The sequence below is a fragment of the Liolophura sinensis genome, chromosome 4, assembly GCF_032854445.1.
Source record: "Liolophura sinensis isolate JHLJ2023 chromosome 4, CUHK_Ljap_v2, whole genome shotgun sequence".
NCBI classification, from domain to species: domain Eukaryota; kingdom Metazoa; phylum Mollusca; class Polyplacophora; order Chitonida; family Chitonidae; genus Liolophura; species Liolophura sinensis.
The window spans coordinates 19,435,433-19,450,522 of NC_088298.1; the positions used below are offsets into that span (position 1 = coordinate 19,435,433).

General features: G+C 40.5%; 2 protein-coding genes across 5 annotated transcripts; both read right to left on the minus strand.

The window, feature by feature from the left end:
• Nucleotides 1-1,326: 1,326 nt before the first annotated feature.
• On the minus strand, nt 1,327-9,515 carry LOC135464810 (uncharacterized). 3 transcript variants are annotated; one of them, XM_064742366.1, is made up of 13 exons: nt 9,438-9,515; nt 8,371-8,426; nt 7,911-8,000; nt 7,527-7,640; nt 7,061-7,159; nt 5,889-5,987; nt 5,664-5,762; nt 5,439-5,537; nt 4,768-4,835; nt 3,639-3,738; nt 3,020-3,136; nt 2,593-2,728; nt 1,327-2,107 (listed from the first exon to the last, which is right to left on the minus strand). In XM_064742366.1, the coding sequence occupies exons 1-13, from the start codon at nt 9,451-9,453 to the stop codon at nt 2,013-2,015; spliced, it is 1,188 nt and encodes a 395-aa protein (XP_064598436.1). In that variant the 5' UTR covers nt 9,454-9,515; the 3' UTR covers nt 1,327-2,012. The 3 variants fall into 3 exon arrangements, with proteins under 3 accessions (XP_064598436.1, XP_064598438.1, XP_064598437.1); XM_064742368.1 differs by lacking the exon at nt 7,527-7,640; XM_064742367.1 differs by lacking the exon at nt 7,061-7,159.
• Nucleotides 9,516-9,517: 2 nt separating this feature from the next.
• LOC135464812 (gastrula zinc finger protein XlCGF52.1-like) lies at nt 9,518-13,205 on the minus strand. Of its 2 annotated transcripts, none has more exons than XM_064742369.1 (3): nt 12,780-13,205; nt 11,811-11,990; nt 9,518-9,618 (listed from the first exon to the last, which is right to left on the minus strand). In XM_064742369.1, exons 1-2 carry the CDS (start codon nt 13,182-13,184, stop codon nt 11,940-11,942), a joined length of 456 nt encoding a protein of 151 aa, XP_064598439.1. In that variant the 5' UTR covers nt 13,185-13,205; the 3' UTR covers nt 9,518-9,618; nt 11,811-11,939. The 2 variants fall into 2 exon arrangements, with proteins under 2 accessions (XP_064598439.1, XP_064598440.1); XM_064742370.1 differs by lacking the exon at nt 9,518-9,618 and adding an exon at nt 10,681-11,507.
• Nucleotides 13,206-15,090: the final 1,885 nt, after the last annotated feature.

The window sequence follows — 15,090 nt, forward strand, 5'->3', positions numbered from 1 at the left end:
CATTACCCAATTGCCCTTTCAAAACATGAAGACTGAAGGCCTATACCATTATACAAAGGTGTAGGCAATGTTGGCATACAGTCATGTTTACGTAAGACCTGGGTGTACGGCGACATATTATCACCGGACTGTCTGACGTTAGTAGTATAGAATGTGACTTAGGTGTCGCTTTGGGGATCCATTTTTTGTGGTTTTGGGGATCCGTTTTTTTGTGGTGATGTGGTGGTGACGTCACACCTGCCAGCCCGAAGGGCTGGTAGGTGTGACGTCACCCCTCAGTTGTGGGTTTTTTCCACGGCGCGGGGTGTATGTGTGTATAGACGAGGGTGATATAGTATAACCGTATAACAGTATAGGGAAAAAAAGAGCGAAAAAAAAGAGGCAAAACGTCGGCTTGTAAAGTCGAGTGGGACAGCTCGAAAAGAGCTCCCGGGCGCCAAAACGGACCAATGGGTGAGCCGGATTTGCCCCAAACGGCCCAATGGGGGGGCCCGCAAAACGGACCAATCAGCGTGCGAGAAGAGGTTACGTAAGAAAAAAACGAACCAATCAGCGTGTGGTGAATTTCCGCGTGGATGGGTAGTATAACCATATAACAGTATAGGGCATGTAGGTGACATGTATAAGGGTGTACTCCCCAGCTCGCTGGCGCAGTGGCTGGTTGACTGACTGGCAACAATGTATACAATGTATTCAAGGCGCAGCCGATCAAAAACCACGTGTCCAAACAAAAACCACGTGTCAAAACAAAGCACAGCTGACAACAGTGTTGGCCGGACTGCAGGCTGACTGGTGGGTAGGATCGCTCAGCGTGTCTTTGCAACACTGTTCGCCCAGGAAGGCTCACTGCTGCAGGCAGAGGGTCGGTGTTATGAACCGTAGACCCGGTCGGTGGGATTTTTTTTTGGGTGATCTGCCTGTCTGTCTACCTGCTGGTTGTGGTAGGGATGGATGGATCGACACCACACCCAAACATGCACGTACACTGGAGACTCTACTATACTATACTCTACTCTACTCTATACTATATATAGGCGGTGTAGTGGAATAGAGCACAGTAGAGTATAGGGGGAAAAAAAAAAAGAGAAAAAACTTGGATCAGAAAATCTCGAAGCTTATAAGAAACTTGGAGGAGATCAATGTGATGGTATTTCACACATATTTTCAGCATCTATATTTTCACCAACATCCACATATTTAAGCAAGATATGTAACAGCCATTTCTTAAACGGTTAAATTCAATTATTCTTTATCCACTAATCTTAACACACATATACACAAGACAACCAAATGACCATGAAGGAGAAAACAACTACCAGGTTATATTAAAAAAATTCTTTTTTCAATGTTTTATTCTTTTCTATCAAAAATCTGAAATACAAAAGGATATACCGAAACATAAACTTGCAGTACTTGCTATGGGGAACCTAACAAAGCCCATACGTGTAAATGATAAAAATGATATTGAAAATAAATGATAAATGGGTGTGCTGAACAGCTAATTTGACTTTGAAAAGACCTGTCAAAGCAGGTGTCAAAATGTCTGGCTCTATTAGTAGAGATTGCCAAATGACCATCGAAGAGACCTAGCCTCTGTATAAAGTTAAGTTCCTACAATAGCAGAAGGTATACATTCGAAAAATTAATCTGTTATTTTTAACAGAAAATCTGTGATCTGAATGATGCTGGAATGTATTGTGTTATTACAATATAATATTCTGCCATATTCAACATAATATACTGTTAGTCTAATGCTAATTTTATGTGGGATTAATAGAATACGTGTTTTATATTCATCTGATATTCATCAGTTTTCATCTGATATTTTACATCACATGTGACCCGTTACAACTCCGGGAACAAGAAGATTCGAAGAAGGAAGAAGTCATTTAACAAGTCCACTCTGATACGGGCATCTCGTCCAAGGTCACGCCCCTTTCTAGCCCAGGGTCATATTGGTTATCAGAAATGAGAGAAAAAAAACAGAAAAAAACCAGGTCATCCATGGCTTTTCACAGGATCTGTTGGAAGCGTTCCACAGGTGGGTCGGGGTGGTTGGCATAGCTCGGCTGGGTGTAAGGACATGGTGGGCTAATGAACTCTAGGGCTGCAGCACAAAACAATAAACTCTGACAATTCTAGTTATGCAAATAGTTACTTTCCTGGCTAATATTCATTCAAAATATACTTGGGTAACCGCATGCGTGTATGTATGTGAGTATTTAACCATTCATTCTTCAAACGAGTTGCTAACACACACAATACCTGATGCATGTCACAAGTGCTTACATAACGGCAAACAGCTCAGCTATGAATAGTAATTTCCAGCAATTAAGTTTTTTGCAGCATGTCTTATTACATATGATCCAGTAAAGAAGTTTTTTTATACTTTTCATATACTGTTACAAACATGTAACATGAGATAGCTCTTACTTTCTTAAATCAAGAAGCAAAGCTGGTTCAGGAAAGAAACAAGACATCAAAGCATACAATGGCCACTTATTCAATGAGGTATCATAAGTGAAAAAGGGTAGAGCTTGGGCGGTGAAGCATTTGTTTGTCTTTCCTTTTTTATCTGGACACTAACTTTACCTTCAAGAGGCACACCTAACTGCATCAAAGTGTACTCTGCTGCAAAAACCTTTGCCCCCTCAACAGTAGGACACAGTTTATTTGGGGTAAATGGATTACGATTTGGAAACTGAGTACCGAGAGCTGGTATGGTGATCTGAAAGACAAATGTACTTTACCATAGATTAACAATGTAAATGCCTAACATCAACTTCTACATATATATACTTCTACATGTATAAACCCCAACCACGACATTCTTTTTTCGATTTACTTCAGATCAATTATTTTTATAAGATAATTTACTTCTTATTCTTTCTGGTACACATGGACATGATTAATTGTATAAATAAATAATAAAAAAAGTTACATTCCAGCAAAAAGAACTTGATTCTTATCTCTTCAAACAAGTTTCTTATCAACATTTTGTTGAAACCTATGGTAGTACCTTGTACAAAAAGAGCTCTAAGAGCTGTTGGGCACCACTTCCACCCCTTCCCATGAGAGAATGAAGCTGGTATACAGGACTTCCCCATCCATTCTTCTGACAAAGGTCATCGAGCACCTATAGTGAACATCGTTACATGCATGACATTCTTGATTTACTGAAGCCTCACTAGGGCAATCGGGCTATAAATTAAAGGTAATTAGTAAAACAAAAAATTCTTCCACAAAACAAAATCATGGTCAAAGGTTCAACACAGAGCCTTGCATTATGACAACTTTCAATGATAACAAAACAGCCAATTTTTTAGCTATTAACACACCTGATTAACGAAATTTAATTCAAAACTCATTACATGTATAGGAAATATTAGATAAGAATTAGTTTCTAAGTATGTTCCCTGTTACTTCAAAGTTTAAACAAACACCCATCTTCAACGAAACTGAACTAACTCACCTTCTGGTTAATTGCACAATCGGTTCATGTCTTTTAGTACGGCGTAGGCAGATTATAGATTTTAAGACTGCGTAATCCTTTAAGCATGCTTCAGAATAAGTTGCAATGCGCAACTTTTTAATGGGATATGGGACCGGAAACCTTCTGCATTGACAACGATACACACCTCCGCTGGATGTTTCCTAAAGCCACACCCCCTCAGCATCATCCCTCGGCCTCGCACAGGGCTTCTGATGCCCATGGGACCTCGCCCTGCCAACGCCCTGCTAACAGTACAAAAAAGCACAAATATTCCAGCTATTTCATGGTAAAAATTATGTGACTGAGCCTTCTTAAAGTTTCTTCTTCCTGCTTTTCCTCCTGAGATGTTCACATAAAATCAAATATATTGAGCTATTCAGGTTTGGTTGATGAAACTTAATGCTTCTTTGTATACTTACATGTAAGAAGCTCATAAAACGTTTTTTTGAGGACATTGCATGGATAACACATAAATGCAACTTCTTTCACGTCAAATGACTCTATCAACCACAATGGTAAAACCACTAAATATGGTAGTGTACCTTTCCTACATGTATGCTGTTGAATGGAAAGCTACAGAGTGACAATTAAAGAATATAGGTCACAGGTGGTACGAAGTTCACATTAATTCTTGGCAAAAAGCAAGCCCCTACCATTCAATAAAATCGCCTGTTTTCAATAAAGCTATGCCTTGCACAGTCTTGCAAATATTTCTGCTCCGTGTGAAGCACCTTCCAACTGAAATCCGTCATTACCTCATTTTGGATTTCAGTTGCCAAAGTAGACTTACCCATGTCATTTTTCTAGTTCTCACTCTGTACTCTGTATCCATTAGCATATCAGCAGGAGAGCTACAATACTGTACTTTGTAAAAACCACTTGCATATGCTTATTTACAGTTACAGTTATTACAGACAAATCATAAGGTAAAATTTAATCTTAGGTTATCTAAGATTTCATCATAGATGATCACAACTGAAATGATTTAAAACCAAAGACAAATATCCTGTTCCTGGTCTGAAGCACACAAATGACAGAGCATCTGACACTTCTGAGAACCCTGATATTAAACAGACAAACTGGACACACACGGTGGAATATGACAACCTATGCTCTTAATTCCGCAAATATTGTTCTAAGCTAACTGATTTTTATAAAAATTCCAAGAATACAACTCTATTCTGACTGCCAGATCATCTGCTGTGCTGGATTCTCATCTGTATTCTTATATCGGGTGAACAGAGTTGTGGATTTCAGGCCAAAATAGTTCTTACCTTGCGGGTGGTGGAGACATCGGGTTGTAATACAATGGAGGCGAGTAACTAGGATCATAGCCATAGCCCTGAAAAATTTGTCACAGTATCAAGTACACTTGTCATACAACCAAAGCATGCATAACCCCCTACCTTAACATACGAGGAACTCTTACCCTAACATAACAGAGCCCATGACCTATAAATTCATGTACAAATCCAGGTCTTACTCCAATTTCCTCCATCCATAAACCTGATCGTGGTGGAATAATGTGACAATTCTTGAATATAGTATTATACACTGATTAAAAAAAAGTTATTATTAAAGATTTTTAGCATGTAGTTCTAATCATTTTTTAATCAACGGCCTGAAAGGCTAAGGCATTATACTACACATATGAGGCCTTCAATATTTCTACACACTGGAAAATTTCAACATCATAAGCCATCAGTGGCATTCCCTACCCTTGCATACCGGATCTGAAACCCCTATGCTTACATACCAGAAACTCTTATGCTGACATATGAGAACCCCTTACCCTTCCACTCGTGGCCCAGGTGAGTATAATTACTTGTGTAGTTCTGAGTGGATTGTCTCCCTAATAGTTAGTTTCTCTACATTGTGAAGGGGAATATACCTTCAATGGTTGACACAACAAATAATGTTATCCTACCACATGAGGAACTCTTACCCTGACAGGTGATACTTCTTTCTGCTTCCAAGATTCCAACGCTTCCGGGCCTCTGTTGTATGCTCTATCAACCTCACCCAAGTGGCAGTCCTGATTAGCCTGCAATAAAGAATTTTCATCAGTAGTAAAATTCAATTATTTACCTGATATAAATATATATAAATAATTTGGTTTTTATATGCAAAGCTTACTTCACACCTATCCTACCACATGAGGAACTCTTACCCTGACATATGATACTTCTTTCTGCTTCCAAGATTCCAACGCTTCCTGGCCTCTGTTGTATGCTCTATCAACCTCACCCAAGTGGTAGTCCTGATTAGCCTGCAATAAAGAATTTTCATCAGTAGTAAAATTCAATTATTTACCTGATATAAATATATATAAATAATTTGGTTTTTATATGCAAAGCTTACTTCACACCTATCCTACCACATGAGGAACTCTTACCTTGACACATGATACTTCTTTCTGCTTCCAAGATTCCAACGCTTCCTGACCTCTGTTGTATGCTCTATCAACCTCACCCAAGTGGCAGTCCTGATTAGCCTGCAATAAAGAATTTTCATCAGTGGTAAAATTCAATTATTTACCTGATATAAATATATATAAATAATTTAACTAGGATCAAAATCATAGCCATAGCCCTGAAAAATTTGTCACAGTATCAAGTACACTTGTCATACAACCAAAGCATGCATGAAAGCAGATTCGCTCAAAGGGTTGAACAGCTGACTTGCTTCCACTGTAGGTACTTGACCTATAAATTCATGTACAAATCCAGCCAGATATATGAGAACCCCCTACCTTAACATATGAGCAACTCTTACCCTGACGTAACAGAGCCCACAACCCTAACATACAAGGAACTCTTACCCTGACATAACAGAGCCCACTACCCTGACTGATTGATTAGCCTGCCATAAAGAATTTTCATCAGTGGTAAAATTCAATTATTTACCTGATATAAATATATATAAATAATTTAACTAGGATCAAAATCATAGCCATAGCCCTGAAAAATTTGTCACAGTATCAAGTACACTTGTCATACAACCAAAGCATGCATGAAAGCAGATTCGCTCAAAGGGTTGAACAGCTGACTTGCTTCCACTGTAGGTACTTGACCTATAAATTCATGTACAAATCCAGGTCTTACTCCAATTTCCTCCATCCATAAACCTGATCGTGGTGGAATAATGTGACAATTCTTGAATATAGTATTATACACTGATTAAAAAAAAAGTTATTATTAAAGATTTTTAGCATGTAGTTCTAATCATTTTTTAATCAACGGCCTGAAAGGCTAAGGCATTATACTACACATATGAGGCCTTCAATATTTCTACACACTGGAAAATTTCAACATCATAAGCCATCAGTGGCATTCCCTACCCTTGCATACCGGATTGGAAACCCCTATGCTTACATACCAGAAACTCTTATGCTGACATATGAGAACCCCTTACCCTTCCACTCGTGGCCCAGGTGAGTATAATTACTTGTGTAGTTCTGAGTGGATTGTCTCCCTAATAGTTAGTTTCTCTACATTGTGAAGGGGAATATACCTTCAATGGTTGACACAACAAATAATGTTATCCTACCACATGAGGAACTCTTACCCTGACAGGTGATACTTCTTTCTGCTTCCAAGATTCCAACGCTTCCGGGCCTCTGTTGTATGCTCTATCAACCTCACCCAAGTGGCAGTCCTGATTAGCCTGCAATAAAGAATTTTCATCAGTAGTAAAATTCAATTATTTACCTGATATAAATATATATAAATAATTTGGTTTTTATATGCAAAGCTTTACCCAGATATATGAGAACCCCCTACCTTAACATATGAGGAACTCTTACCCTGACGTAACAGAGCCCACTACCCTAACATGCGAGGAACTCTTACCCTGACATAACAGAGCCCACTACCCCGACATATGAGGAACTCTTACCCTGACATATGAGAACCTCCTACCCAGATATATGAGAACCCCCTACAGATATATGAGAACAACCTACCTTAACATACGAGGAACTCTTACCCTGACATAACAGAACCCCCTAGCCTACCACATGAGGAACTCTTACCCTGACAGATGATACTTCTTTCTGCTTCCAAGATTCCAACGCTTCCTGGCCTCTGTTGTATGCTCTATCAACCTCACCCAAGTGGCAGTCCAAGGCCTTCAATATTTCTACACACTGGAAAATTTCAACATCATAAGCCATCAGTGGCATTCCCTACCCTTGCATACCGGATCTGAAACCCCTATGCTTACATACCAGAAACTCTTATGCTGACATATGAGAACCCCTTACCCTTCCACTCGTGGCCCAGGTGAGTATAATTACTTGTGTAGTTCTGAGTGGATTGTCTCCCTAATAGTTAGTTTCTCTTCATTGTGAAGGGGAATATACCTTCAATGGTTGACACAACAAATAATGTTATCCTACCACATGAGGAACTCTTACCCTGACAGATGATACTTCTTTCTGCTTCCAAGATTTCAACGCTTCCGAGCCTCTGTTGTATGCTCTATCAACCTCACCCAAGTGTCGGTTCTGATTAACCCGCAATAAAGAATTTTCATCAGTAGTAAAATTCAATTATTTACCTGATATAAATATATATAAATAATTTGGTTTTTATATGCAAAGCTTACTTCACACATACACGACAGATGAGTTTACAATGGTGAAAGAAAGCTGATGGGGGAAAAATGTGGACAGGTCCCGGTTTCCGACCAAATACCTTCCACAAACTCTCAATTTGAAAACATTTGAACTCTTCCAACTTAACACAGTTTACTCCACATACTATGTTGCAAACAAACTTAACCTATGGAAGAGGATGATCGCTGGGCTGTCCTGAATTACACATTTGAGACGATTTTCACGATGTGGCAGCAACATTGACCAAATGATTTCTTACCTGCTCTCTTCCTTTTGCCCATGCAACCTCAATGTAAGCACCTTCAACATTCATTCCTAGAGAGAAATATACATGACTTATTATATAACGCCTTCTCACCTTGATCTTCCTTTAATTTTATTTCTTGAAAGAATGAGGACGTAGTACAAATGCTACACATCAGTTAAAAAAGTGTTCCAGATACAGTCTACCTAGAGTTTCTCCCAAAGAAAACTTCTTATTTTCTCAAAAAATTCCCGGCAAAATGGTCCCGGGATCTTGGGTTCAATATTCAGCCTATTACATGTAACTGTTGAAACAACTTCCCTCTTTTAAACATTTGATCATTTAATGTTCAACAGCTTCTTTTCATGCTGAATGATTTATTGATTGGCCCGTTTTTACGCTGTACTCAAGAATATTTCACTTATACGACGGTGATCAGCATTATAGCATGAGTAAACCAGGCAGAGCCTGGTGGAAACCCACAACCATTCACAGGTTGCTGGCAGACCTTCCCATCCATGTTGAATGAGGGGTGATATTAAGTTAATAATAAGCTACCATAAAAGCCAATTTATACAGAAATTTATCCAAACAAATATTCTAGAGAATGCCCACACCTTATGTTTTGAAGTGTGAATTTATACTGTATGTGCTCTTCTGTAAATATATGTAAGTCTGTCCCATAAATGTGAGCCATTTCCGGTACGTAGTTGGAGTATCAAACATCCTATAGGCAAGCGATGCGTCAGTTATTCACTGTTTCATCTTAATTACTTGAGTTAGCATGTTTTCCCAATATTCTCCCTTAGATGTTGGTGGATATTCTATCATGTAATTTTCTGTAAACATCAATCAAGTGGAAAAACTAGTTAAAACATACTAATGTGCCACACGCGACTGACAAACGAAAATGAACTTTTACTTATCAGAAACAGAACTATCCGAATGGAAATATATCACACTCTATAAATGCACACAAAAACTACATTCGCCTACCGATAGAAAAAATATACTTCCGTTAATGCATTTGTATTTATCCAAAACCAATCAACACAACTCCAAAATAAATAATTTTTTCTCACCATTAAGTTTAGCCATGGCCTTGATAGCAGCATCTTTGTCGCTAAAACGAATGAATGCATAATCTCTTATCTTCTTTACGCTTCCCACAGCGTTGTCTCTTCCCACAACTTGACTGCACAGCTTTCTAATTTTGTCTTCTGTAGTTGTCGACATAAGGTTCCCCACGTGCAAAACCACCTTCTGTAATACAAATATGCACAACATAAATATTATTCCAGTCATACAAATATGCACAATATTAATGTAAAAGATGACGACGCATCAGTGCTTTTCAGCCATAAGTGACTATATTAATTATCACCACAGCCTCCCATACAGAAGAAATCACTTGTTGCAAGAAATGTTGCGCGCGCGCACACCACCCTCTCATGACAGAAAATGCAACAAATGCTGCACGCGCGCACACCACCTTCTCGTGACGGAAAATGAAAGAGCAGACGATAAGAAATTGCAAGAAGTTACGCGACATTTTACACATATCCACCCACACAAAATACCCCTCTGATACAAAAAATTTTAGTTCAATTATAACTTTTCAAATAACGGCTTACATAAAGGTCAAATTTGTTTGGACTGTGGTACCTACTCGTGAATTTTACAACTAACCAACCGATATTTCCGACGTCTGGTGCCGTCTACATTGGCAATTAAATGTGTTTTAATTTGCAACGAAGAGACAACCAAAAAAGTTTCTATAGTGGAAATTACATGACTTACAGAAGAGTTGCGAACACACAAGAGCTGGCCTTTACGAATTTCGTAGTTGTGAAGCTCCTTTACCGCTTGATTCGCGTGTTCTTTGTTAGTGTATGTAACGAATCCATATCCTCTATGGGGTCCAAAGCGGCGGTTCGTTACGAGTTTCAGTTCGTAAATCTTTCCTATCTTCTCAAATACTGGAACGAGCTCGTCTTCGTAACAGTCTTTTGGAATACCTCCGACGAAAATTCCACAATCCTTTAAAGGAGCCCGGCTTTCCCAGTCGGGAGGTGGACCGCCGTACTTTCTTTCCCATTTTTCTCGCCGTATGGTGTATCCTGTTCTCGCCGTAAGGTTCAGCAAGGCTTCGTTTGGCTCCCGGGTCACACGACATGGCAAAGCCTCCTCCGCGGACGCCATACCTACACCCTACTCCACCCTGCTGGTCCCACTGCTGACGAACTAGAAGTAGGCAAACTGGACTTTGCCACGCACGTGCGTGGACTTAGAAGAGCCCTACAGCGCCATCTATGATCTCCAATAATTATTGTTTTATTCAAATTTACATAGAAAAGGCATCAAATCCAGAGAATATGACCGCAGAAACGTGTAAGGCAACATATAGGTAAAAAAATAAGCTGATAACTTGGAGGGGCACGGTTATGTAGCACTCGCTGTGCCACTGCGAAAGCAGTTCACCCGTGAGTCTCAAGTATCGAAAATTGAACTGTTCATAGTACGAAATGTGAGAAGAGCCCTACAGCGCCATCTATGATGTCCAATAATTATTGTTTTATTCCAATGTACATAGAAAAGACACCAAATCCAAAGAATATGACCACAGAAACGTGTAAGGCAACATATAGGTGAAAAAATAAGCTGATAACTTGGAGGCATACGGTTATGCAGCACTCGCTGTGCCACTGCGAAAAGCAGTTCACCTGCGAGTCTCAAGTATCGAAAATTGAACCATTCATAGTACGAAATATGGCATGTGTTTATACTTCAGTGAGTGTTCGGCTATACCAACTATCTGGGTGATTGAAAATGACCCGAATCCAATCTACTATCGCTGACATCGATTTGACAACAGGCATTGTCCTGTGTAATATTCAAAAATAGAAAAAACAAATTTTGTTTTCGCGTGGTTCTAGCTTCTGCATTGTCTTCTAGAACAGCTTATCATGTTCCAGGCAAACTTTCGCACTGCGACGTCCAAGACAGACCAATGAGCGCGACAAGGAGTAAAACGTCGGCTTGTAAAGTCGAGTGGAGCAGCTCCAACAGCTCCATGCTATGCCAGCTATGCCGACCACCCCGACCCACCTGTGGAACGCTTCCAACAGATCATGTGATCAACCATGGATGACCTACGGTACATATATATTGATCCGGCATTTCAATCTTTCAGACATGGATATACATGTATAACTTAGATTAGGGCCTGGAAACTAAACACCTGCCTAAACATGGCTCGCATGAGAAAGGTTTGTATTGTAATGTGTTATAATAAAGACCGTATATTTTGACAAATAGAGTTAATTTTTTTTCTTTTTTTCATTTTGAAATTTCAGTTTAATTTTCTATCATCTGTATCGATCAATTATACTGCTGGTTTAATATACAGAACCTGTTAAGTATACATGACACGTCTGAGTAAAAGTCAGACTTACCTGGTGACCACACCCGCCTTGATTACTATAGGCTTGATTCTGGGATCGACCATGGCTGTAAGGAATCAGTGACAAATCCGAACGCTATCTGAAGACGCCGCGTTTGGGCTTACTCTTCAGGAGATGCACTTACAATTTCTGCTTTTCTGACTGCTGTTGTTGTAGCGATGAAAGCGGCTCCTGCAAGATGGCAACAGTACCGAACAGCAGACGTTCATGATAAGACCGGAAGTACATCAACAACAGACGGAGCAGTTACCTCCCGTATTCCATATTATACTGATAGAGTAAAGCGTCCGCAGAGGCCCACTGCATCCACACGTGAACAAATACATATACATGGGGAATGAAAACCATTACTGAAAACAGAGCTAAAAAAATACTGATTTCTGGACTTCTGATAACGTTTGTTTCACCCATAGAGCACACATAAAAGTGTACTTGTTTGGGTGTTTATTAAGTCTCGGATTAAGGCAGTCTATCTTAATCCCAGATTGAACTCACTTGAACTCTTTGATAATTCCTGGTACAAATTATCCAGTTTCTGAGTTAAGAAAACAAGTTTTTAGAACTATAATCTATATGTTAATCTACTACATGTATATGACATGTGACCCAGGAACCTCTCCACACTGGGGTCGCTGTGAGTCCAGTTCATGCTGGCTTCCTTTCGTGCCGTACATGGGAAGGTCTTTCAGCAACCTGCCCATGGTTGTGGGTGTCCTCTGGGTTATGCACAAATTCCTCCCACCAAAATGTTGGTCGCCTTTGTATAAGTAAACATTTCTTGAGTATGACGTACACCACCATTGCCCAATCAAATCAATAAATGAATAGTAAGCAAGGCAGGGATGTCCATACCACGACCATGTTAAAACTTCCAAAGATAATTTGTTCATTCCTGTAATGTTGTGTTGGTGTTAAAAAAGTGTTCATAATAATAAAATAAAAAATAAAAAAAGCACTTACCTGGCCCTGTTCCCCACGTTGATGGACACGCCAGTCCCACAATCGGTAAAAAGTTTTACCACAGGCAATCGCACACACGCTCGTTGTTTTTTTCCATGCTCCCGCTGGCAGCGCACCAAATGCTCCCGTCGGGAAAACGCCCGCCCGCAGGTTGGGCAGGTGAACCCTTTTTTCTGGGGTTGGTGGTGTGCATGGTGGTGAGGGGTGGTGGTGCGTCTGCTGGTGACGCAGCCAGTCGTCCCACCGACTGAAGTCCCTGGCGCACATCATGCAGGTAAACGGCTTCTTCTTCTTCCCTTCACCTGTATGATTTCCATCTCCATCTCCAACCATTCTCGCGCGCGGATAGGTCCGTTTTGGGGGCCGTCCATTGGTCCGTTTTGGGGGCAAATCCCGCTCACCCATTGGTTCGTTTTGGGCGACAAAGAGCTCTTTTCGAGCTGTCCCACTAGACTTTACAAGCCGACGTTTTGCCTCTTTTTTTCACTCCCACTACCACCACTGCCCCTATACTATACTCTATTATACTACCCCAATAAACATGAATGTACTGGTCCAATTCCGGGACTTAACCGGTTTGTTACGGCAGTAGGAGAGTTTAACAAGGCCAGTGCTGAACCATTTCCGGCTTGCCGCTATTTTGCCAGTGTTATGATCGCCATATCTGGCCCAGCGCTGGCCCAGTTTAGTTTTACCGATACTCAAAGCATGTACTGACCCACCCTCGGGCCATTATTGGCTGGCCATTATTGAGCCATTAAATATCGCCGTAACTTGCCCGTTGCTGACCCAATGAAGCTTTGCCGTTATGGAGACTTTAAAAAATCCCGTCAAGTCCCACGAAGCGCAAAATTTTCTTTAGATAAGTTTGCACAGGCCTGGGTCCAAAGAAATAAAAAGAATAATATTGAGTTGTGTTTTGTTTTTTGTAGGAAAAGCAATGGATTTGATTGGGGATAAGCATTCTGGGTCTTCACTATATCTGTTTAGGACCAGTTATGAGCAAAGAGTACATTGGCCCAATTCTAAATGTACTGTACTGGCCCTATTCTTACAAAGATTGGCGCTGTATTGGCCTAATAACTTTATGCAACTCTGGGCCAATCAATGTATTACTACACTGGTCCAATGCATGTTTAAAAATGGATACATAATGGTGAAATTCCCAAACCAGTACTGGACCAGTGCCGCGCCACTGTGCAAAACGTGTATTGGTCCGATAATTGTTTCCCCAAATGGCCCAATTGAATACGTGTCAGAGTGCCAATATTGGTCCAATGCTTTTATGTTTCTTGGGACACTCCACTCTAGTATACACACCCCGTCGTGGAAAAAACCCACCACCACCACTACCTGACACACACCTGACACGTCACAAGTGTGACGTCACTCCCAGCCATGCGCAAATAAGGCAAACACAGCAGAGCAGATTAAAATGACTGCATCTTGGGAAGGACAGTCCAAATTACCGAAAAGCTCCTGATTAACCTTTGAATGACGAAGGCAATTCAAGAATGAATAACCATTTATGCGCATGTCTCATAAATTCTTGAATAATGTTGAGTCGTACATGTAGCGATTGGACCATATGTGATATAGGGGACAACAACAATAAATCTGTACTTCCACTTCACTGCCAAATGTTAACAAGAATGTGAAATAACCCACCTTCCAGCTACAGGTTTTCAAATGACTTAATGCTTGAATTAAAAAGTATACATATGCAAAAATAAAACAAGCATCATTACGTTGTCTTTTTTACCTGAGACACGCGTAGTGATATCACCCATGACCTAACCACTCCCATCACCATCCGCCCACGCTAAATAGTCCCCCTTACATAACTCGTTCTCGCGCACTTATCTACATGGAGTAGAAAAAAACACATCCACATGTCACCTACATAATTACACGCAGTAGACCATATCACTTCAACGAGTCGTCTATAACCTAAAAATTTTTTTATACATAATACATAGGAACCATCCAGATAGGTAGGTAGCCGTGGCTTGTCAGCTGTGGTTGATCATGCGTGGTTAATCACAGCCCGACTGGTTGGTAACACTGTATACAAGACCGTCTACGGTGAACAGCACGGTCGGTTGGATGCTATGCCTGCCTGGCTGACAACAATGTTTAGGCAGGCTGGCAGGCTGGTCGTCGCTCAACAACCGTGCGGCTCGCCGGACCGATTTCGTTGACGTCCGCGCTCCGCCACAGGCCAGGTGGCACGTTTGCCGGATTCTCTGGTCGGGGGAGACCCCTAACATATACACTACAACGTGTGCGTTACACTGAATCCTTATCCATT